The 25,000-nt window shown below is 37.7% G+C and overlaps 2 protein-coding genes across 5 annotated transcripts in view; one reads left to right on the top strand and one right to left on the bottom strand.

The window, feature by feature from the left end:
* Positions 1–385: 385 nt before the first annotated feature.
* On the top strand, positions 386–20,027 carry LOC127963874 (endophilin-A2). 4 transcript variants are annotated; one of them, XM_052563958.1, is made up of 11 exons: positions 404–784; positions 12,193–12,261; positions 12,893–12,965; positions 13,622–13,765; positions 13,845–13,978; positions 14,472–14,630; positions 15,303–15,406; positions 15,496–15,629; positions 15,919–15,966; positions 17,858–18,027; positions 19,622–20,027. In XM_052563958.1, the coding sequence occupies exons 1-11, from the start codon at positions 740–742 to the stop codon at positions 19,739–19,741; spliced, it is 1,200 nt and encodes a 399-aa protein (XP_052419918.1). In that variant the 5' UTR covers positions 404–739; the 3' UTR covers positions 19,742–20,027. The 4 variants fall into 4 exon arrangements, with proteins under 4 accessions (XP_052419921.1, XP_052419918.1, XP_052419920.1 ...); XM_052563960.1 differs by having other exon boundaries at positions 405–784; positions 17,858–20,027; XM_052563959.1 differs by lacking the exon at positions 15,919–15,966 and having other exon boundaries at positions 406–784.
* Positions 20,028–20,131: 104 nt separating this feature from the next.
* The window catches only part of mpnd (MPN domain containing), a 5,244-nt gene continuing 375 nt past the window's right edge, over positions 20,132–25,000 (bottom strand). Inside the window, exons 2-13 of the mRNA XM_052563957.1 lie at positions 24,415–24,617; positions 23,634–23,855; positions 23,158–23,269; positions 22,922–23,000; positions 22,700–22,796; positions 22,514–22,586; positions 22,354–22,430; positions 22,110–22,278; positions 21,946–22,016; positions 21,772–21,861; positions 21,412–21,504; positions 20,132–20,634 (exon numbers count right to left, since the gene is read on the bottom strand). Of these exons, the coding sequence (XP_052419917.1) occupies positions 20,548–20,634; positions 21,412–21,504; positions 21,772–21,861; positions 21,946–22,016; positions 22,110–22,278; positions 22,354–22,430; positions 22,514–22,586; positions 22,700–22,796; positions 22,922–23,000; positions 23,158–23,269; positions 23,634–23,855; positions 24,415–24,617 (1,373 nt within the window). The 3' untranslated portion in view covers positions 20,132–20,547. The remainder of the gene's footprint in view (positions 20,635–21,411; positions 21,505–21,771; positions 21,862–21,945; positions 22,017–22,109; positions 22,279–22,353; positions 22,431–22,513; positions 22,587–22,699; positions 22,797–22,921; positions 23,001–23,157; positions 23,270–23,633; positions 23,856–24,414; positions 24,618–25,000) is intronic.

The raw sequence follows: 25,000 nt of genomic DNA, 5'->3' as shown, positions 1-25,000 counted from the left end.
TCCCATTAAAAAAATAAATAAATATATATATATAGCTATATCTTTGCTATTTAAAAATATAAAAGAAAAAATATTTTACACTGTTACTGTTTTTACTGTATTTGTGAGACAAAAAATGCAGCCTTGGTCAGCATAAGAGACATTAAATAAAATATGTATATATAAAATTTGTATTTATGTTATTGCTGTTAATCTAATAGAGTTAGTTCCAATAACAAAAGTGCCGAGATCATCTTAGCATAGTATTTAATAACGATAATAAACTAGCAGTCTTTTTGTTGAGCTCAATTAAAATAGACATCTGGCTCCATCATCTGGTCAATAGAAGCACTTGCGCTGTGGGTGCAGTGTATTTCCTGAGCGATAGCGGGCGCTGGTGTCCCGCTTCCAGTCCTTTTCTCCGCTCGCGCAAGGAATGTGCTTGCGTTGCGCAGGAAACCGCTAGTTCCTCAAGACTTACAAATGCGGTGGATGCACTGTAAACCGTATCGAAGTCACAATTTAGTAGAAAGCCACCAGAAGAACATTTAGTAACATAGCATTATAAAACCTTTCCCAGCAGCCACCTGGAGTATTTTTTATTTTTTTGTGGAGCGGTGTCGTTTATCGCTTATCTGAGGACTTGAGTTTTAGATTTCACTCAGCGACCGTTGACTTTTGTCACACTGTTGTGTCAGTCTAAAAACCAACTTTACAAGTATTTTTTTTTTCGTCGAGAAAAGAGGATTACGCTTTGAAGATGTCCGTGGCGGGCTTAAAGAAGCAGTTTTACAAAGCCAGCCAGGTTTGCGAGTTACTTTTTTTTCTGTTGTTTTCTTCCATTGAACCGCAATGCTGTGCCAATTAGCTTAGCCTGCTAACGCTGCGCTAAACTTAAGTCCGCTATTCTGCACTTTAAACGTATTTTGTGTGTGTTTCTTCTATATGTATTTAACTCTTTCTGAATATTTACAATGATAAAACGTGCTGTTGTTTAAATGTCATATTCCCGTAGAGTCATTGCGATATTTAAAAATTTTTGACCTCTTTCACTGGTCATAAATGTTCAGCGTCACTTTTTGGGTGCGTTCACGCCTAATTAGAGGTTACGGTGTGTTAAAAAATATGCACAAGAGTGACTGTTTTCTTTTAGCTTGGAATTACAATACAACGCCCCCGACCTTACTATATCACTCCTCTTGCCACGTTTACTGCAGTAAAATCAACGATTTGGCTCTAAGCATATGTTCACGACCTACTCGTGAGTTGTTTTAATTCTGCACAGAAAATATACAAAGAATATACTACAGCATCAGGTTTACTCATTATTACCGCAGTTTCCTTCAATGGCATCTGTTGGACAATTACGTTTTGTTTGTGTCTCTCTTGTTTCTATGGTTCACACTTTATGCTGGCAATATGTAGCTGGAAAATGTGGCTTACAATGCTGGCATTCGTTTTAAAAATGAGCAAAAGTCAGTCGTGTATTTTTGTCAGTGGGTTAAAGAAACCTGCATGTGATTAAACAAGCAGAATTTGGGTCAGTCCTGCTGTGCAAAAACTGACTAGGTAATGTTTCTATTGGTTTCCAATTGTATGTTAACAAATATATTAATACATATGATGGGAGCATTAACATGTACTATATAACAGCAATAACACCACAATAAAAGCAGATATTTGGGTAAAGAGCTTTTCTGGCCAGTGATATCTAAATAAAGTTATATCCATCTAGTTAAGCTGAATATTGGCTTATTATCATGGCAAAGGCAAAGCAGAATGATGCATGTGCATGGGCTCGCAGCAGGCAATGTGTTGGCTTAAAATGTGCCAAAAGTCTCACTTTGACCGTGTGAAGATAATCAAATGTGTTATAATGAAAACCTCTTCCTGATTTTGGCTGCTCTTGCTTGTTGTTGTGGTGTTGTGAGAAGGTTCTTTGTCTGTGGTTTATGGTGTAATTAACTTGAGACTTAATGTGTTTTTCGTCAATTTGTTAGTTTCTCGTTGCCAGCTGTTGTTTTCCAAAGGGCACATGAGCACAGATGTAGGGAAAGCAGCGCATCTCTGTCCCTGTTCACTGATCTCAGCAGGAAAGGACAATCCATTGCCCAATTTCCTGTTTGGAACATGCTCAGATCCCTAGTGGGGAATTTACATGAGTGGAGGAGTACAGCAGGGCACGGAAAACGGCCAGCATATGGGCCTGAGCGGGAGTATGAATCCTGCAACACTAAGGGGGGTTGCTGTGCTCTCTTTTGCTCTGCCTGGCTCTTTTTATTGGACTGCAGTGGTGCAGTGAACTCATGCCAGCATTCCACAGTAATCAATACTTGACACCGGCCAGCCACCCTGCCAAAAGAGAAACTCTGACACCAGTCACACCCTCAGTCCAGCCTTCCTCTCGGTGTGCTGTCCGGAGAACTATTTGAGCTGCTTTTTTTTAATGTACACAACAGGGACTGTTTTTCGTTTAGCTTTTTGTCTGAGCCGGAACAGTGTTTTTACGCTCTTGCTTTCTGTAGCCTTGTTTCTGACTGTTAATGGTACTAATTAAAATCTTAAGAATTACAATGACATATGATAAATAACACATCTTACCACAGCATTGCCTTTGTGGTATAAAACCAGACATGCTTACTGCAGTTATTGCTGCACAGGGACAGAGTTATAAAATACTTAACTTGGGGAATATAGTAAAAAATTACCTGTAATCAATCTGCTGCCTAAAGAAAAAGCTGTAATAAATGGATTAATACATTATTTTTAGGTAAGGCATGTTTTCTTCTCCATATCAATCTATTAAAGTCACCATGAAATTAATGAAGTGAATTTCTGCAGTGAATAGGTGCAGTCAGATTGAGAGTTCAAACAGCTGATAAAAACATCACAATAATTCATTCCAGTCCATCAGTTTATGTCTTGTGTAGTGAAAAGGTTCATCATTAGATGGATTAAACTGCAAACTGTTGCTTCTGGCTAAAATTTGAGTACTCTATTCATATTGCTTTCTCTAATGCAAAGGTCACCTCATCTGAATCAGGAATATGCGAAATATGTGAAATATGCACAACTCAAGTACTATTTAAAAGTTAAAAATAGCCCAAACAAATCAGTTGGTGGATTTTGATGGAATTCAGGGTGTTTTCACAGTTTGTTTTAAAAGAACCAGACCTTATTTGCTTTAAGTGAAACAGAAATGGAACCAGCTGAAAGTGACCTCAGTCCTTATGGTCTTCATAATTTAGTGGACTCCAAAAAAGAACCTTCCTTTTTTTGGTCCTCTTCAGCACTGAAGTTTCTTGGTCACACCACAACTTCATAAGATCTCAGAGCCCAACTTTCTGAAGAAGTGGAATGCTGGAGTCTGCCTTGGAAAATTTGGAAGATGAAATGAGCAGGGAAGGGGCTGAGGAAGAGCTGGCAATCACTGATCATGTCATCGGTCAAGACTTTTGCAGAGCTTTAACAGTGTATTTCAGTCAAATTTAAATGTCCCAAATGGAACACTTCATGTGCACTTGCGGTGTTATGGACTTACAATGGCTGCCACGTGTGCATGTCCATTATGTCCATGAGACCGTAGGTTGTCCCATTTGTTACCATGTTGTTATTTCTTGCTCTGAATATGCCATAAAATAAAATCAGAGTTTATTGATCTTTGAAAAGGTGTACCTGCGTTATTATGCCATTATCATTATATTAGTTGAAACTGGTCTTAAAACGACAATATTATCGTTTATCGTGATAATTTCCTTGACAATTTATCGTCCAGCAAAATTTGTTATCGTGACAGCCCTACCCAACAGTCAAAGCGGCATTATGTCACGAAAGTGCGGACTCAGAGGAAGAACTCGTGGGTTAATGGTGCCATTTGGGACACGGACAATGTACAGGTGCTTCTCAATAAATTAGAATGATCAAATTTTTCAAATACAAAACTTGCTCTCATCTGAAAAGAGGACTTTGGACCACTGGGCAACAGTCCAGTTCTTCCTCTCCTTAGCCCAGGTAAGACAGCTCAGGAGTGGCTTAACAAGAGGAATATGACAACTGTAGCCAAATTCCTTGACATGTCTGTGTGTGGTGGCTCTTGATGCCTTGACCCCAGCCTCAGTTCGTTCCTTGTGAAGTTCACTCAAATTCTCGAATCGATTTTGGTTCACAATCCTCATAAAGCTCTTGGTTGGTTGTGCATCTTTTTCTTCCACACTTTTTTCTTCCAGTCAACTTGTGTAGCCTAGTGAACCAAACTGAGAGACCATTTTGAAGGCTCAGGAAACCTTTGCACAGTTTGCAGGTGTTTTGGGTTGATTAGCCGATTGGCATGTCACCATATTCTAATTTGTTGAGATAAAGATGAGATGAGATTGGTGAGTTTTTGTTAAAAAATCATCAAAATTAAAAGAACCAAAGACTTAGGGACCGTTCAAATATAGCATCTTTTGCGCGCTCAAGTTCGTTATTTTCAATGTAGGCGCACGGTATGTGCGCTCATAGTTTTATCCAGGTTCCATCCGCATCGCATCCAGTTAAAAACATTTAAACTTTTCAGAATGCAGCAAGCGCACCGCGGGTCATGTGACAAGAACTAACCAATCAGCTTCATCCTTTCCCGTAACAACATTGAAAGCTCAGCCAAGATGAAGGAACAGCTGATCATAGTTGTATATGGATTGCCATTTTGAAATAAATTTAGTAGCAGAGCTGCTGCAAGCTATTTTTAGAACTATAAATCCATTTATCCTTTGCTGAAATTTCCGCAAAAGTTGCAAAATTAGATAACTTGGATTGTTCACATATACAACCTGAACCACTCAGAGTATTTGGAGGTGTGTGAAGATTTTGGGCTTGTCTATCCACTATCCAAGAGTATGTGTTATCAGTATTTTTAATAACAATTTTCTATTGACAAACACTTGTATTTAATTATTAGCTTAAAATATATTACTTGGGTAATGGTGTCATTGTTTTAAAAGTGGATACACTCATTAAGTCTGGAAATTGAAAAGTGGACTGGCTCCTGTAAACTGAAGTTCATCTACCACAGTCAGTGGGGCGGTGCCAGCCTAAAAGATAATAATTTCTGCACCACTGTAGTACAGTCAACAGTTTTCGTAAATAGTCCAACCATCCTCCACTGGTCAGACAAACAGATGCCATTGGTTGCTCCAGTGTTGCTGTGTTAGGCTTTTTTGGATGCTTCAACAAACAGCAATGTTTTAACTGTGCCACATTGTTTACACTCCTAAAAGTCGTCCTACGAATACTTTGTAGTTACCTTGGCATGAGGTGGTATAGTAGGAAGTATTTTAACTGAAAAAGCAGATCTATCACCTTTAGGCAGGTGTCTACCTAGTAACACAATTGCTTGACTTTTTTGTTTGTGTGGGGATTGCGTAAGTGGTTTTGTTCTGAAATTCCTTACTGCATTTGTCTCTGTGGCAGTTGAGTCTAGGGGTGGTTAATCTGTATGATTTCCCGATTCGATTCGATTACGATTATTGAAGTCCCGATTCGATTACAGTCGATTTTCGATTATTAACGATTCTCGATTAACGATTATTGATTTTCCATTTCACAACAGTAAGTAGTAAACAAACTGTGTAAATCATTACTAATAAATGGTAGAAACAAACCGAATGTATGTAGCGGTTGGGATTTTCAGTTTACTACATGCAGCAGGCACTCTGATTCCATGTATGGGGCACATATATATTATTCATATGACACACAAACACAAGTAGACAAGACCTTTTTAGTTCAAAATCTATGCCCCGCGTCACATCGCCTCTGCTTCTGCTATGAGCAGCGCGGACAGATCTGCCTCGCGCACGCGCCGAGTGTGCACGGCTCGGACTACTCTCCACCTTACCTCCTAACTGTCCTATGAATACTTCGACCTTGTCTAACATACCCAGAGGCATTAGACAAAGTCTCCACTACAATACTGTCACCGCGATTGCGGAGAGGTGCGGTCAGAAGACAAATATACAGGTCTAGCGCGGAAAAAATCTCCCGCCTCGTCCCCGCAACAATAAAACGCCTGCTAATTTCGCGATGAACACTCCGACCCCTGCAAACATTGTTCACACCTTGACATTTGGCAAAGGACCATTTACATTGGGCAAAGGATTCGCCGTTTGTGCTTGGTGTACTTTCACTTTCAATATCTCCGTCATCTTCTGAATACAGATATTACCCTTCAGAATCAGTGTCCACGAATAGAAGTCCCAACACTTCATTGCGGGTTTATTGAAGCTTTATTGATGCCATTAGATAATAATAAAAATAATAATGATAATAATAATAATCTAATGCCAATACTCGCTAACGTTGACAATATTGGTCAGATAAAATGGCTCACTCTCACACAAGCTCCGCTTTTTTTTCGCACTGATTCAATGCACTCTCGAAGATTTTGTTAAGGAGCATTACGTTTTTTTGAGTCAGAGATGAAGTATTACATGTCTGCTATCTGGTGCAGGGGAGATCGCTCCTGTTTTTTCCATTTTACACACCTGTTCTGGCTGCTTGCTAACTGGAACTGGGCGCGTTCGTGACGTTCAACTCTCGGTATAATTTTTTTTACAAAATAAAATAATGAAAAAAAAAAAACGATTTTTGGAAATTTAATAATCGATTCATACTCGTCCATAACATACTCGCGATTAATCGATAGTCGATTTTTTTCACCACCCCTAGTTGAGTCACAGTCATGCATTCTTCTCTTCATTAGTCTCACAAGCACTGCATTATCTATGGAGTCTGGTCTTGATTTCACTCTTCCCCTGCTGGGTCCGCTTTGGCTACATGACTGGCTGTTTGTATGCTTATTTGTGTCAAAGTTAGCAGTACTTTGCATACTTTATCAAAAGTGTGTGTCAGAGCCAAGCCTCTGTATTATCTCTTTAGCTGCTGATAAGGCCTCTTTCACTCATAAATATACATTATCATGTTGCCTGCTGTCTGAGATCTACAGTTTCATTGCGGAGGTGTCTGATTGAGATTATTACTCTTGGAGAGAACAAATGTTTTTTTTTTTTTTGGTGTGTCTGCATTACTTTGAACGTATTTTCTGGAATATGCATCAGATGAAGCTTGTTTTTTTATGTTAGTTTTTGTTCACCCAAAAATTTAAATTACCTCACTATTTACTCACCCTCATGCCATCCTAGGTGTTTATGACTTTCTTCTTTCAGGCAAATTCAATCAGTTATATAAAAATGCTCTGACTCTTCCAGGCTTTATAATGGCAGTGAATAGTGGTCAAGTGTAAGAATAAAATTCATATTTAAAACTTTATAAAACGTAATTGTTAGCTTTTACTAACTGATTTGCTTGCATTCACGAGAGTGGCGTTCCAGCATATGAAGGAGTGTAGGACGTACCTGTAGCGTAAGCTTCAGTGAGAAGTGACGAATGTGGAAGCAAAACAAAATACTGGTCACAAATCAGAAGTACATAATGGGGATTTGTAAAAAAAAATCATAATAATAAAAGATATAGACACACACATGTATATAAGAGGATTTCAATATAATCCAAGAGCAGACTAGTTTACCTTTTCTTCAGAGGTGGACATTAGTGAAGTATTTTTCTTTACTCAAGTAAATTTAAAATCTGTAGTTTATCAGAGTGTTTTTCTTTGGAGAACTTTACTTCACTAGATTCCAAAGCATAATTTCATACTTTTAACTGCACTTAATTTCATAAAAGTTGTTGTTCGATTTACCTTTAATAATACTTAAGAACATTTAAAAATGTAATTCTTTCTTGTACTCAAGTAAATCTTTGAATTACTTTTATTTGAGCAAAAGTAAGTAAGTAGTAGATTTCTAATGTAATTAAGTATTATATCATTTAATATGAAATGTAGTGCAGTAAAAAGTAATGTTGTGAAGTAAAGTTTTCTTAAGAAAAACACTGATAAAGTACAGACACCTGAAAAGTACTTTTACAGCAGAGAAAAAATACTTCACTACTGTCCGCCTCACTTGGTTCTCACGAGACTGGGATGTTCTCACTGGAGTTTATGCTATGCCTGCATTCTACATCATCTGCTGAAACGCCACTCTTGTGAACACGACAGTTAGCAAGAGCTAAAGGGTATGGTTTAGAAAGTTGTAAATATGGATATTATTCTTAAATGCACTGATTCACTTCAGAAGGCCTTTATCCATCCTAAAGTCGTGTGGATTTAATTTTTAAGATGGATTTATCCACTTTATTTTGCTATAAAATCTTGACTGATATTCTACAATTCTACAAAAAAGATAACTTAATATAAAAGTGTTGGTGCTTAAAGTGCTTCACTGAGCTGAGAAACTTAAACTTAAAACATCTCAAGATAAATGAAATAAAAGTAAAACCTAAATTAAGTGTTTTAAGGGCTTCAAACAGAACATCTCATAACTCAATATCTTATGGACTATCCTCCATTGCAGTCACATGCTCCTCGGATGGCCAACTCCTGTAGTTTGGCCTTCTTGATCTTTGGCCTTGGCTAAACCAGCTGGTCACTCTCTCTCTAGCAGCACAATCTTCCAGACTTGGCCCCTCTACATTGATTCTTATCAGATCTTCTACTGTGTCTCAATGAAGGAATGCTCTTGAACAGCTAAACAGTCCCTAAACAGCTTATACTAATGTTTCAGCTATTAAAATAATTAAGTTTTGTATGTAATAGCAAAGTAGAGTTTTGAGTTGCTTCTCAAAACTACTGTTTTTTACGCACTATAAGGTGCACCGGATTATAAGGCGCACTTTCAAGTGATTTATATTTCTTTTCGTTTTTTTTTTCAGTAAATTTTGAAAAACTTTTGGAGCATTTTTTGTTTGTTAAATATAACAAACAAAGTTTTTGTTTTTGTAACGACCAAGCGGTCAGCGGCAGACAGTGAGCCTATATTTGATCAATTTAGCCTTTCAAATCATCGCGACTTGTCTAAAATAAAATCTATAGATATGTAATGATATAACCTTTGTACTCATCGGGAAGAAGGAGGCGGGAACCGGCGCACAATCAAAACATTTTAATAATTCCAAAAATAAACACAAAACAGCGCACCAGCCCCTCGCGGACGACTGGTGCGCATAAATAAAAGCAAACACATAAAATAATGTCCCAGGCCTGGTCCTCTCTCGTCCTTCACGGTTGTCGCTCCAGTTTTATATCCTTCCATATCCTACGTGGGACTCGATACTGGCGGTGGGGCGCAGGTGCAGCTCATCTTCAATCACTACACCTTGCCTCACTTCTCGTTCCCACGCCTCTCTGCCCCACCCCACTCGCCACAAGATATAAAAGTTCAAGTATATAACAATGTTTAAACGTTAGACACAGATAAATGTGCGCTATATCCAATAGTTTGTGCGGAGACACTTCAGGACATAGAGACACCAGCGTGATCACGTGCTTTTTTTTTTCAGTAGATGCGCTGTAATTTTTGTTCATAAAGGTAAGAGTAATACATCATTCATAACTGCAAAGGGTCTATTTTATTTCTGTGCACTCACAATATTAACAAACGCTTTGCTTTCATAAAATAATGAAAACAAACATGATCCACTTTCTGCTTTTCTGTCTTGTCTTTAACAGTTGTACAAAAATGAACCGTAACTCAGTGAATACATGCCTCAAAGACATGATAAATATTTCTATAGAGAGCTTTAAATGACTACTTAATGAAACAAAACAAAAAAACTAATCGGAAACAAAAACTCTTTAATTATAATCATAATCCGTAAAGAATTGATGAACTTTCTCTAAAGGCGCATCTGAGGAGATGGCGAGTCAGGATTGGCAACTTCATCCTTGCAACACAGACTCAGAAAAAACTAGTTTATTCGTAAATATATAATATAACATAATATAATATACATAATATATATAATATTAAAAAAGAAAATAGTTATTTAAAATGGTAAAATATTTCCCAGTAATTATGTTTTTAATTGTAATTTTGATCAGATAAATGCAGCCTTGGTGAGGCAAAGACACACTTATTTTTAAAACATTTAAAGTATCTGAAAAGTATCAGCAAATATAGTTCTGTATGTAAATTGCTGTACCACAAGATTGTTTATGAAATTGGATTTTAGATAATTTTGAAATGTGGCACTGACAGTATTGCCTTCACTAGAATGTTAAATTAAAAGGAACTTGAACACGTCAGTCTTTATCTGTGGCCTCAATCTAAGCCGTATCATGTTGTCCACCAAGTATATGCCATTGACTCTATCCACTCTCTTTCCCCACCTCCACATATTGGAGACGTTTGGACACACTGCTTGACTTGCCACAAAACACTGGTTTAATTATTAATTAGCTCCCTTTGTGCCCTGCTCTGCCAAACAAACTGAATTGCACAAATATGCAAACATGCTTGGAGGATATAGAGGAGTGAAAAGGTCACTGCAATCAGACACATCTTTGTCAAACACGGCTATGGTTGTAATAGAACGTTCTTGTGCTGATGTGTGTGGCTTAAAATAACTGTTATTCATCTTGATCTAATTGTAACAAGTTGTTCAGGGTTGCTTTTGTTCATGGTTAGGTTAATAACCTTTTATTCTTATTAATGTTAATAACATTTATTGTGTTATTTATTTCGTTTATAAGTATTATTCATTTATTGTGATCAGCATATGTTATTATACACAGCCCTAGTTTAAATTGTTTAAATAATTTTAATCGCAATGCTATTTATTTTCTTCAAACCTGGCAGCAAGAGATGTCTTTGTAATCTATACAGCAGATGTTGCAAGATCCTCCCTTAATGGATTCTAAATAGTTTTGAGAAAAAGTCTTTTTAAACTTTGGACGGACTTGAAAGATCAGTTGGATTGTGTTGTTCACAAACTAGTCCTGGATGTTTACAGTTCGAGTAGACTGAAGGAAGCGCTTACAGTAAAGAGTAAGAGAAAATCTCACGGAAACAGGTGGTTATAGATAAATAGTCTTCAACATAGAAACAGCGAAAAGAAAAAGCTTCTCAACAATACAAGTTACAACCATAAAATGACATGTGTTTGTGATTAATGTTCTTATGACGTGATATGACAAACATCCAGCGCTTTCCATGTTGAAAATATACGCTTCCTACAGTTAGGGTCGAAAAACCAGTGAAACGAATAACATATGTTGGTGAGGATTGAAACTTAACATGTGGCCTTGTTTCAACAGTTGCACAGTCACTGTCTTTGCTTCTCTATTGCATGGTCAGCACATTAAGATGAGTGGAGCACGCATGTGTTTCCGAGCCCTGAGAACAACAACTGTTGTGACAGACACAGGTTCACACAGAGCTTTTTTGTTGTCAATTTAAAACAGTAGAGTCAAGTAATGCATGATGATTCTGTGCTGTATAATATTCGTAATAATGAACTAAGAATAAACTGTCTTATTGGAGTCAGTCGGAGCTTTAAAAATGAACACCATGGACGTACAGTGGAAACAAATGATCCCTCCTTAGTGAGCACAAGAGAAATGAGGTGAGGGGAGGGCTAATTGGATTTACATGTGTACAGTGCTAAAATGAGTGGCTTGTGAAAGGTAGCTATGTTCTACCCCGTTTCTATGTTCTGTGGAATCCAGAGGTGGAGGGAAAGTGTAAATTAATAAACGTGTCTCACAGAATTTGAGGCAAATTTTGGTGTGTCATGTTTGATCTTGCCTTGGGCCCCTTGTGAGTTACAACTGCAGCTGTCCTTGCTTTTATTTGTGGTTTAGACTTGAAAAATTAGCTTCTGGCACCACACAGATTTTTTTTACATAACATTATTAGTGTTTTCTCTGCCTGACATTCAGGGAGATGAATGAATTACATAATCACTGACCATTCTAAAAGTGAATTGGGTGAATCATTTTATATTTTTAGATGTTAAAGAATCAGGCTCTATTTTTTTTCAGTTAGACTTCTATATGCAGCATGTGTTTTAATTATCTTTATTAAAATGTCATAACACTTTGTATATATTTATATTTTTGCTTACACAGTGATTCTGATACAGGTTTGACAAACCTTAACACAAAACTTGTTTCATTTTGATATAAATATCTGTTTTTTTTGTATATTAATTTGATTAATCTGGTCACACTGTGTGTTTTGTGTCTTGGTTTGATTTTGTTGTATGTTAGTTTAGTGTTATTTTACTGTAATACAGTGATTATACTGGATTAAAGATGGCTTCTTTCTCTGTTTGTGTCAGATGGTGAGTGAGAAGGTTGGTGGTGCTGAGGGAACTAAACTGGACGAGGAGTTCAAGGACCTGGAGAGAGTAAGTGGAGAGTATTTTCCCACACTGCAGCCAACAGTCTTTCTAAAAACATTGATTTAAACACATTAAGTGATTCAAAGACTTGATCTCTGTCCCACACATCCATCAGTAAGATTTTCTACACCACCTGTGTTTTTCTGGAAAGTTGATTTTGCTTACAAAGTGAAAGTGGTGTGGCTGTAGTGCTCCAGGATTTTTTCTGTTTTTATAATTATCTTAAATGTTTTTTTTATTCAATAACCCTCTCCTCTATACCTGAGTGTTGTCATCTGGTCTCCTGACAACACTGTTTGTTTAACACTGAACATTAATGACTTCACAGATTTGATACTGCCTTTTGATTCTGTAATTCGATATTTTAGTAAATGGTTTCTTAGAATACAAGCACATGAAGAGGAGTAAAAAAAACAGTGTTCTGATAGATCCTACATAGGGATATTCAATGCAGAAATTATAAGAAAGTGATAAATTATAGTCTGCTGGCCATTACAGCTAAGTAAACATCTGTAAGGTGATATTAATGTTATTACAAGAGATTTTGTTCTTTTATCGTGTTTAGTTTGTTTGTCTTGGTTGTGTGTGTGTGTGTTCGTGTTCTCAGTGTGGTGACTTCCCCTCTGTGTTTCTATAGAAAGTGGATGTGACTAATAAAGCTGTAATAGAAGTCATCTCTAAAACATCAGAGTACCTGCAGCCCAATCCAGGTAAGACCAAAAATGATCTTGGAGCTTTTGTTATCTTAGTGTTTATTTAAGGTTTGTATACATTATAGTCCTTAAGCCCAAAGTGTACCTTGTTTTTTACAGGTATGCATATAGTGCGTGACACAAATATTTATCATCACCGTAGTGCTGCATCAGTCATGTTTTCACTGTCATGTGACCTATGGTGTCTTTTATTTACAAATCCTCTCCCATGGCCTCATGGGATGAAACTAGTGACCATCAGATCCGCACTTCAATATCTCATCAGTAGTCTTAAGTTAAGTCAACCAGGAATTTTTCACCTGTTCAATGTTCACATAACGTTTTTCAGATACCATAAAGTATGAAAGTGTGCATATTCCTAAGCAAGTTTGAACAAGTTTATTTCCAACTAGTTTGAACAAGTGCAGAGACATTTAATAGATGCTTACATCTGGAGAGATATAGCGCAGGCACTGAATGCACTGCATGTGATGAGCGCCTGTGTTCACGTATGCTATTAAATGCTTTGAAAGGCTTTGTGCTCCACTGTATACATGAGCTAAGCTTCTAGATCTATATAGATGTATAATTTTTTCTGACAGAACAGATGCCTACAATAAACATTATTGATCATTACTGTAAAACATCTGTTTCCTTCCTTTTCTTTCACACAGCATCTCGTGCAAAGCTCTCTATGTTGAACACGATGTCTAAGATTAGAGGGCAAGTGAAGAGTCCAGGTTATCCACAGGCAGAGGGGCTGCTGGGAGAATGCATGGCAAAGTATGGCAGAGAACTCGGAGAGGACACAAACTTTGGTGGGTTTACAAAATGTCTGCAGCTTTTGAAACCTTGAAATCTCTTGCTAACGTACAAAACAACTGTATATGTGTCTAGGTGGTGCTCTAGTTGATGTTGGTGAAAGTATGAAGAGGCTAGCAGAGGTGAAGGATTCTTTGGACATTGATGTCAAACAGAATTTCATCGACCCGTTACAAGGCTTGTCTGACAAGGACTTGAGAGAAATACAGGTTTGCTTACATTTTCTGTCTCAGACACATATAGAATTTAAAGAAACATGTATAATTTTTCTATGACGCCCAGATTCAAAGAAAAAATTGCAAAAATTGTGCCTTTAGGGTTACAACAGCTTGCCATTGAGCAGTACCTTTAGAGTAAGGTCATAGTAGTACCTTAAGGGTACATATTACTGCTATAAGGCAATAATATGCACCTTTCAGCTGTAGATATGGTACAAAGATGTCCCTTCAAGGGTACTGGCCAAGTGACAAGCTTTTGTACCCTAAAGATGCAATTTATGAATATTTTGTTCTTGAAGATGCAGATTAACTATGCTAAACCATTTACTAGAATTAAATATCTACAGTTTGTTTTGAATGAATGATGAGCTGGAGAGTAATATCTTTGCAGAAACAAGAGTTTAGAGTTAATTTCCGTTACTTTGTTTAATGTGGTCCGTTCCACACCAGTAGTTTTCAAATGGAGAATTTCCCTCTTTCTCAGCACCATTTGAAAAAGCTGGAAGGACGCAGGTTGGATTATGACTACAAGAAGAAACGTCAGGGGAAAATTCCAGATGAAGAGGTCAGGCAGGCTCTGGAGAAGTTCCATGAATCTAAGGAAGTGGCCGAGATCAGCATGTACAACCTTCTGGAAACTGATGTAAGGATTTACCATCTGACAGCTTGATGCTTCATTTGGTGTGTTTTTGTTTGTGTGTGTGTGTGTGTGTGTGTGTGTGTCTGGAACACCTTGCCTTAGTGATTTTTTTTTTTAACCGACTGTTTCTATCTTTAGAACTTTTGGCAAAGGCTGTCACTTTAGAATTAGCAGAATTGCTAAACTTTTTCTGTCCTTTTTTTTACTCCAGTCCATCCGTGGGGTCAAGACAGGTAATCCAATAAACCTGCAGTGCAGCCAAAAGGATCAAAATGCTCTGGCTTCATGGCTGTAGCTTTTGTCTGATGTTTTATGGAGATGTCAGAGCGCCATCTATTGGTTGAAAATGACCATAAATTGATGAGGGGATAAACATTGGCTGGTTTAGTCTGTGGAAAAAGATTTTAAAGTCATCAAGTGCTAGATGTAAAGTAATGCACTGAAGACGTATGGTACAGTTTTAAACCATAGTAAACCTTTAGTGTGAAGGGCTAGCAGAGCTCCCAATCTAAATCTAGCAGTCTAGTGAGACTCCTGTGAACTCAAGGCCTCAGAAATTACTCATTAACTAGACTATTTGCTTATGAATGTTGTTGTGATTTCCCAGTGTTACCATAAGCATAAATGTGCATGAGTGCATATTTATATATCTGATGTTTGTGTGTTCTTGTCCAGATTGAGCAGGTGAGCCAGCTGTCGTCACTGGTTGAGTCCCAACTGCAGTACCACAAACAGGCTGTTCAGATCCTGGATGAGCTTTCTGACAAACTCAGAGACAGGTGTGGGCACATGTGCAATTAGCGAAGCATGTGTGTTTGTTCTTTGTTCTGTCGAAGAAGCAATATATGACTCTCATTTAACCAACCAGGATGAAAGAAGCTCAGACACGTCCTCGTAAAGAGTATGTGCCCAAGCCCAAGCCTGTAATTGACTTTGGAGACACCAACGAACAGTCAAACGGTGGCTTCACCCCATCATCTGTTCCACCCATGCGCAATGCAGGTAAGACTTTTACTTTACCTGCTTAACACAGTCATAGGATGCCCATTTGACCGGTTTAGCTGTTCCTGGATGAGTATATATGATCTTCATTACATTTGAGGAAATGCCTTGGACTTGAGGCCAGTGAGAGAAAGGCACATTGTGCTTTGTGCGGTTGCAGCCCGGTGGCAGGGTGTGATGAGACCGCCTGTACATGTGCTGGGTTAGGCAAGACAAATGGACAGCTGTCAGCTGCTCTCTCCGTCAGCCAGTGACCCTGTTCTGTGTTCTCTTCTCATTACGTCATCAGAGCCATACCACCAGTTTGGCAGAATATCCACGTGGAAACCCAGACTGCGTGAGTCAGAGAGTGGTTGCATGGGAAAGTTTGTGTGTTTATGTGTGTTGGGGTCGAAGTAAAAGTTTGGGAAGGTGCAGGAATAAAAGTAGGGATGCGCAAAAATTCTTTTTTTTCTGGTATATAATCATTATATTTGACCGGGTATTGGATATTTAATTATGCATTTCATGTCCAATATTTTGTAGACTTAGATTTATTTCTTTTGATGCTCATTTAAAGATAATTTAATCATGAAACTGTTGAATTTAACCTTTAGCTAGTCTCAAAATCCATATCAATTTTACATAACTATATGTTAAAATGTTGTATACGAGTATCATTTTTAATTTCTTATTTAATATGTGTTTTTTTTTTTTAGACCGAACATTATGGAATGTAGTTATCCATTTATCAGTTATCAAGCATAACATAATTATGGGCTTATCATATCAACTTGAATTTTAGTGTCGTTACATGCCTGGCATTTTTAAATGGAGGAGAACCAAATAAGAATGTGGGGGGAAGTTGCGCAATAGCACAGCAGCTACAAAAATGTGCACATCATAGCAGCAAAGACAAAAGGGCAAGCAAATATACCATTATTGTTGGTTGAATTTGTTTTCTGAAACTCCACTATTGGTGGTGGTGAGGATAATTTTAAAGTAATGCATCTTAATTTCACTTCCATTGATTATTTACATCCACAGTAGATGAGTTTCTATAGCTGTGAAAATGTGATCTATAAAGTTCATGATAGGTTCAGCTCTTCATTAAATGGTAGTTTATTGCACTGACATACAGCATATTACAGGTTACATAGTGTCTTGTTAAAGGGTATGTGTGCCGGATGTGTGTATATTCAAGAGAGAAAGTGTGTGTGTGTTTGTGTGTGTGTGTGTGTGTGTGTGTGTGTGTGTGTGTGTGTGTGTGTGTGTGTGTGTAAATATGCACATGTGTGTTGGCCTCAAGCACAGAGTGCTGCTCCATCTAACAGAGTGATCCCCTGCTAGAGACTGACACTGGAGGTCTTCTGTCACATGACTACACACCCAGGCTTTAGCACCCGACTCCTCACTAACACAGAGCACCTCGTCCTAACCCAGTGAGATTAAAACTTTGTCAAACACTAACACATATTGCACTCCATGACTGGTTTGACAGACTGATCTGGGAAAGATTAAAGTTTTGATTAACTGCTATGAAACTGTGTTATTTTTATTGTAATTTATATACTATTTTAGTATTTAATTCGCTTTTATTTTTGTTTTCATTTTAATTTTAGTTCAGTGATTGTGTGCTTTTGTCTATTATGTATCTATAATTGTCTATCTATAATTTCTATATGGCTTTATCTAAATTTCTGTTTAATTTAAGTAATTTTAGTATTTCAACTTAAACATGTCTGTTTCAGTCAGTTGCCATGTCGATGTTTCATCTGATATTTATATTTTATATCAAATTTATTTCAATTACCAAAAACTATTTTAATCATTTTAGTTAACAAAAACAATACTGCCATTATGCATTAAATTGTTTAAAAAGTATTGGTTCTTTAATGCATTTAATTTAAAATTCTACTTATTTATACTTTTTTCAACTATGATAAATATATATAAAAAAAACTTTTTAATGTTTTTAGTTTTTTTTTTTTTTATGTCAAATTTGTCTTTTCTATGATTAATTTTGGGTGTTTATACATGCACATTTACCATTTACTTATTTGTTTCCCAAGAATGTCAAATATTTGACCCATGAGGATGTTATTGTTAAAGTATAAGTTATAAGTATAAGGCCAACAATATATTTTCTTTTTAGCTTTTGCTTTCTCCACTGTATACTAACATCCCTTATTCCCAAAATCCCTCCTTTATATACCATTCTCATTAAATCTGTCCATCTCTCTTTTTAGCAGCGGAGCAGCCTTGCTGTAAAGCTCTCTATGATTTCGATCCGGAGAATGAAGGCGAATTGGGCTTCCACGAGGGTGACATCATCACTCTGACCAATCAGATCGATGAAAACTGGTATGAAGGCATGCTGCGTGGCACATCTGGATTCTTCCCTCTCAACTACGTGGAGGTAATCGTTCCTCTGCCACACTAAGAGGTCTTCGTTGATGAAAAGAGGGGAGAGAGAGAAAGAGCAATAAAAAAAGTGAAAGGGAGAAAGCTGGAGGGAAGTGATGTAGGGAGTAAGGAGCCAGTTGAAGTCATCTTGGTCTTCATCCTCACCACATTGTTGCCGTTGATCCAAATGTACCTGTACTCTGGCACTTTTACACATTGATTGGTTTTTTGAAGGAGGGAACTTTGGGAAATGATGACCTTTCACATTCCAGGACTGACTGACTGACCAGTTGACTGACGTATGGACGTTATAACCTGGTCCTTAAGCTAACATTTCAGACACACTAACTCACTTCATTGTCCAAGTCTTTTAATAATGTCTCATACTGTTTGTCCTGCATGAACCGAAAAGAAATGACTACAGACTATCCCTGTGGTGAAATGATCATGCTTTTAAAGAGTAGACAGGCTGTTCTTAATCAGTACAAATTCTCATTTGTTGTATTGTGAGAAGTTGCATTTCGACTGGTCCCCTTTACTGCCCCTGCTGGTCAGGCTGCGACATTGACTTTTCTCAGATTAAGGAGAAACTGCCTTCTATCTGAGACCAACACGTGAGCACTGTGGGGCTGTGCAACGTCCCAGTGTGCAGAAATCCTGAGCCACAGGCCTGTAGAAAGGAAAGTCCTTTCTTACGCTCCATAATTAAAACATTTTTCTATAACTTTTTGTCATCTAATATTTTTTCATTAATATTTTTACATGATGTTAGAAATTAGATGCTGAATTGCACCTTGGATTACACCTAAGGGATGTGTTTAGTCAGGTAGAGAGGGCTTTACTGCACTACATCAGTTTTGAAACACTTTGTGCCTCCCTTACAACTCACTAAGGGCGGCAGACAAACCATTTACACACTGTTTTCTGAAAGAAACACAGCCAAATAGTTCTTCCGGCAGCCTGAATAACAAGTCTTCCTCTCTCTTTCTCCTCTTTTGATGTCAGTTTACGGTAGTCTCTACATCTGATGCTGCTGGCAGTGTCCCATTATTTCTGGTGTGTATATGGGAGTGTGTTAAGGATGGATGTTGGCTCATAAGCCCCATATTAAAGTCTAATTAACACAATGTTTTGATATTTAAAAAAATCTTCCCATCTTGAAATGAAGGGATGGTGCTACGTCTCTTGCGCTCTCCCATCACCTGCAATGTGTTTTTAGAGCTTTAAAAGTGATTGAAGATCTAGTTTCTTCATTACTCAGTGTTCCCTAGTTTTAGGATGTTTTTTTCTCCCCTCACACTCCATAAAAGCATGGACCTACACACTCTCCACCCTGACTCCCAAGTCCTGTCTGCATAGAGCACCTATGTGTCCTCTTCCTCTCCGAATCTGTTTACATGTTTTATCCACGGTTTGTGTTGCTCATGGTAACCAACCGTAGTAGATGTGCTGAAGCAGACAGGCTACGATCACTGTTTCAATGTGAAAAAAAGAGTTTTAGTGCCTTTTCGATGGCAAGAATTGATCTAGTGCACCAAACAAAATATTAATTATGATTTTCGAACTAATATGTAGTTTCTGTCTGTCCTTTTTCTTTATTTACGAAGGGATTGTTGGTTTCAGTATTTGGCATGAGCTGTGACCAGATGTACAAGCATGTGTACAGATGTGCCTTTGCAACACTACAAGTTCAAGAAAACAACAACAAATGGGTTATTTCTGTCTAATCGAATGAGGGTACAAGAATGATTTTCATGAGAAGAAATCATTCTGGCACTGCTCTTTTTAGTATTATATATTTTTTTATATGCATACAAAACCATTCAACCTTTTTTATTAATGACTTTTGCATGTTAGCTTAATAGCAGGTTGATGTATGTTGTAGTTTTAAAGTCTCCTCTTGTATGTTTCAGATTTAACTGCATTATATTGTTATTCTTAAATATCCCAAACCTTAAATATTTGTATCTTATTGTGTCCACTTGTCTTTAAGTAAATAAATTCAAGAAAGTACTCCCATTTGTTTCGCTTGTGTGAGTATGAACTGTTTCTTTAATTGTATGGTAAGAAAAACATTGTAATGAGGTTAGAAGCCAGAAGTAAACGGAATCAGCACATTTCATTTGTTCCAGTGTATATTTTAAGGTATTCAGCAGGTAAAAGGCATTGTTCCCATATTGCGTAGTCAACATGGCACAAATCTAACCACACAAATAGATAAATACTAGCTAAAAGAGAGAGAGAGAACTCAATTACCCATCTTCTCTTTCCTAACTACCCATCAAACGCTTCTACCACAGAGGAAGACAAGTTTCACAGCACAGATATGGCAGAATCGTATAAACCACAGCCAGTGATACAGACCTAACAGTCCTAAAGGCAACAGTTTGGACGGAAGCATATATGAGATATCCTCCTTGAAGGCATTTTTATATACAATATAACAGTACACAGACGGATAATGCACAGGGCGGGAGGTCCCAAGTCAACAGTTCTACAGCGTTACACAAATGCAGAGACGTAATCTGCTCGGTCACTGAGTGCTGCGCAGCTGGTTGTACACGTGCTCCAGGATCTGTGCGTACGCCTGGTCTTTGGGTGCGTGGCCACTCAGAGAAGCCTAAGGATGACAGAAAATGAGTTTTCTTTCAATTCTGCTGCTCAGACATATAGTCATGCTTTTCTGTAAGATGATCATTAAAGACACCAACTCTGCACAATAGATAGAGACAACTTTTAAGACATTTACAGAAAAGTATACACTTAAGTATGGTAGCCTATTTCCATCTCAAAATAAAGGTCATTTTGGCTTTCTTTTTCTTGCAATTCTGAGTTTACATCTCAAAATTCTGTTTTTTTTTCTGCCATTTTTTTCTGGTATTGTAACTAGCTCAAAATGTAACTTTTTTTTTTAATATATCTCAATTCTGTGTTTATATTTCACTATTCTGCATTTGTATCTCACAATTCTGACTTTTTCTTTTTCAGAACTGCAAGAAAAAAAGTCTGAATTGTGATACAAATGCAGAATAGTGAGGTAAATTGCAATTACCATTTTATTTATTTTTTATCCTGCAGCAGAAAGAAGCTTCGATAATTAAGTCTGTGCATATGCACTTAAAAGGTTTGATTTCAGTCAGTCTATGGCAATCATTTCTTTTTAAGATGTCAAGTAAAAGCTTTTTGTTCTTCTGAAATAACATCAGATTGATTTTTGAAGCTGATGCTATGAAAACATCGTATACCAACAAGTCTGACATAGCAATACTGGCTCTAATGTGACTTTGGACTGTCCCCTTTGCCTTAAAAACATTCTTAGTTTTAATTGTAAATCATGAAAATGTATATTGTGTTTTGTTTGTTTGTGTATGTATGAAGGACAGGAATGATAGCAGACCTTGATCTTGTCGAGTATTGAGGTATTAGGACTCCACATCTGACTGAACTGCACAAGGTCAGGAGCAGACCGATAGAACTCCACCAACAGCATCTTAACACAGAGACATATCAGCCTAACCTTCTCAGAAAACTTCACACATCGTACTGATTAATTCTACAGGATGTAATTAAGACGGCTTAATCTAATCTAGACTGAGAGGTGTTATCTATAGCTGCAGGAAACTGAAGAGACAAAACCAAGGATTTACTTCAAAAGTTACTATTTCTGAAACATGCTAAACTATAGAAGAGATTAGAATCCCTGCTTTACCAAGATGGACATTGCTGCATAAATGTAGCATGTTAGTCATTATCGTACCATCTCATTGAGTACGTCTGTAGTGAGGAAGTTGTCTTGCACGTATGTGACCTCGACCGCCACTGGGATGCCGTAATCATTGGGTCGTTGCTAAGCGGAAGAAGAAAATGAGAGCAAGCTAATATTTTGGCATCAACAGCAAAAACTATTGAGTAAATGTTTAAGAACAGTTACCTCAGGAGGGGGAACTACCCAGAATGGCGTGATGGTGGAGGCTACACCTTGGTTCCCGTGGTAATAGGGTCCTATAATTGGTGGACAAAGAAAAGACTTTACAGATCATTCAATAAAATACAGGCTGTGTTGCGTAATAATCATCTGTGAAATCCATCGCGCACCACAGATAATCCCCAGACAGGGCTGGAAGCCATTACTGCTGCCTTGTAGGCGGAGCTGGTGATCCATCTGTGAATCTATGTCCTGCAGAGACGGAAGGGCGGGGCCTCGTGGGTGACTGTGATACCATCCCACCAATGACAGCCCCCGCATGAAGAGGTTTTGGCAAATCTGCAACACAGTTTTAATAAGGTAAACTGCTAAGACTATGTTACTTCACTAACAAAAGGTTTTTTGCAGACTAACCTCTTCTTCGACAGCTGGAGCGGCGTCTTTATCTGCCAGCCGCGTACGGCAAGGGAACGCTCTCAACACTGTAAGCACTGAGGAACATGAAAAATACATTTTGAGTGTTTATAACCTCCAAAGTTTGTACAGCTGTTAAAAAAAAAAAGATCACACTTACACTGGGTGTTAGTGTCCCATCGGCCCCCTAAATATCCCACCACCTCGCTCGAGGTCAGGTGACAGTGAAAATCCTATAAATAGAGGAGAATAAAAAGGTTTATGCTGGCTTCAACTGTTGACACTCTATCATCAGAATTGATTTTACTCTTTATTGTAAATTCATAAATCCATGAGCACTTCATACCATTAGCAGCAGAACATTGCTGGACACTGCTACATTAAAAGGCTGGAAGCGGTTGATCGCAGAAAAGGCAGATAATTCTACGAGAGTGTGAGGATCCCTGTCAAGACAAACACAGGAATACTCCGGTACACTTTGTTTTGGAAGAAGGTGCAATAAATGTTGTTTAAAACTCTAAAACTGTCGTATAAAAAAGAAACATTATATTTGTAATGTAATAATTACCTTGCAGCATCTCTAGTGCCAAGAGTGCAATACCTGACTGGAATTCTCTCTCGGTCTCTCCTCTGCATCAGACCAATGTCTAGTGAAAAAAAAAAAAAACAGAGGAAATAACATATATAAACAGAGTAATTTGTGCCATGTCAGGTGTCCTGTTTTGATATGAAGAGTCTAGGTAATTGTGAAGAGTGATGTTTCCACGTAATGTTTATGTTTATGCAGATGATGACATCATATACCGTGCAGCTCAGGTTTGGACTTTTTATTCTTGTCCTCTAGTAGCACAGATGTTTTCCCTTCCTCTTCGTCATCATCTCCCATCTCATCATCTTCTCCTTCACTTATCAGACTCTGAGGTAAACAAATCAAACCATACACAAACTGCTGGCTGCAATGTGATTTTTATTGTAACCGATTTATAACCTTTGAAATTCTTGGTTACTATTATTTACATTCTGCAACAATATCTTTCCTTTCTTTTGACTAAAGGTCTTCACACACCAAGTACGAAATTCTCCTCAGATATTTTCACATGTAAAAAAAAATAGCTTCCAAAACTTTTGTCCATCATAAAAAAACTTCGATCAGTTTCGATTTTCTGCATTTTCTCGTCCTTAGCAAGTATCTTGATGTAATACCAAAAAAAAAAAAAAAAACACATGCGAAAATTTCTCAGTGTGCAAGGACCTCAAGTCATTTTTCCTCCATTGCTCACCATGTCAGCACTGGGCTGGTATTTGTGTAGCCAGGTGGTTTTGTACTGGACCAGTTTCTGTCCCCGGTAGCGCACCGAGGCCCAGCCACAGCCAGACTTCTTGGCTGGGTTGACCAGACGCTTGCAGTGTGTTGCCCAAGCGCTTGGAGAGTTAAAGATCTGCCCAGTCTCCACCCAACGAATCTTCCCATCATTCAAAAGATCTCCAACAAACGTTTTACCCTGTGAAGAGACGGACAGAGTCTTTACACCTGAGCAGAGAAGTTATAAAGGCATGGTTCACACAAAAATAAAGATTCTATCATTATTTATTATTTACCCTAATGACAGTCATTGCTTAATATTTCGTTTCATTTTATGAGAAAACCGAACTGAGCTATCTAGCACATTCTGTTAGATTAGGGGTTTAGTTTTAATATTTTACTTTTAGACGGCATGGGCCCCAAAATAAGATTGTGGGAGGGACCCCAATCCTATAATGTATAAGGAAGCTGTACATTTTCATGCAAAAAGACTATTTATAGTGAGAAAAATCAACATTATTTGGGAAATATAGTGCTGTACTTTTTAATCTTAATGTAATGTTTTATGTAGATCTGTTTATTTTTAATAATATCATTTTAATCTTATTTTTTTCTAACGTTTTTTTTTTTTTCGTACCATTTCTACAGGCCCCCCTCAACTCTCTTGCCCTGTTTTTAACTAGATTTGGGTGAACAGATTTTCATTAATTGGTGAATTAAGTGGTAATAGTCCTAATGATGTAATTTCCAGACAGTACCAGGTAGTGTATGGACAGAATGCCGTCTCCAGGCTCCACAAGCCCGTCCTTTAAGAGGACTCTCAGTGTGATGCCTCTCCTGGTCAGGAGAGACCCCCTCCCAGAGGAGGCCCTAAGGTCTGCATCTTCGGCCCCGCTCAACTCCTCATCCTCTTCATCCGCTCCTTCCTCGACCACCTGAGGAGATGAGGGTGGCTCAGAGCCTGAAGACAATGAACAGTCAGAAATACTGAAATAATTCATGCAACAATACATCATGCATATTTATTAAGCAATTTTAATATTAATGAAGTGGAGTCATATCTAATCCCTTACAAAGACGATACACATCTATTATTTATTCAAGGAATTAAAATAAAACAAATACATTGGTTGAAAAGAACATTTTATGAGTTTTCGGTCCTTCGATCAAGTTTTCAAATGCAATCTAACAAACTTGTACATCGTAAAATTATAATGTCCTTTAAAAAAAGTCTTTACTCGGGCACTCTAGACTCGTATGTGGGAAAATATGTATTTTACTGTGGGACAAAAATGGTAACCAGCGAAGCGCACATCAGGGAATCAGCGAGCGTCCGCTGCCATC

The sequence above is a fragment of the Carassius gibelio genome, chromosome B8 (assembly GCF_023724105.1).
Source record: "Carassius gibelio isolate Cgi1373 ecotype wild population from Czech Republic chromosome B8, carGib1.2-hapl.c, whole genome shotgun sequence".
In the NCBI taxonomy this organism is placed as follows: domain Eukaryota; kingdom Metazoa; phylum Chordata; class Actinopteri; order Cypriniformes; family Cyprinidae; genus Carassius; species Carassius gibelio.
The sequence above is the reverse complement of the archived record's forward strand: the minus strand, read 5'-3'. Positions and strand labels throughout refer to the sequence as shown.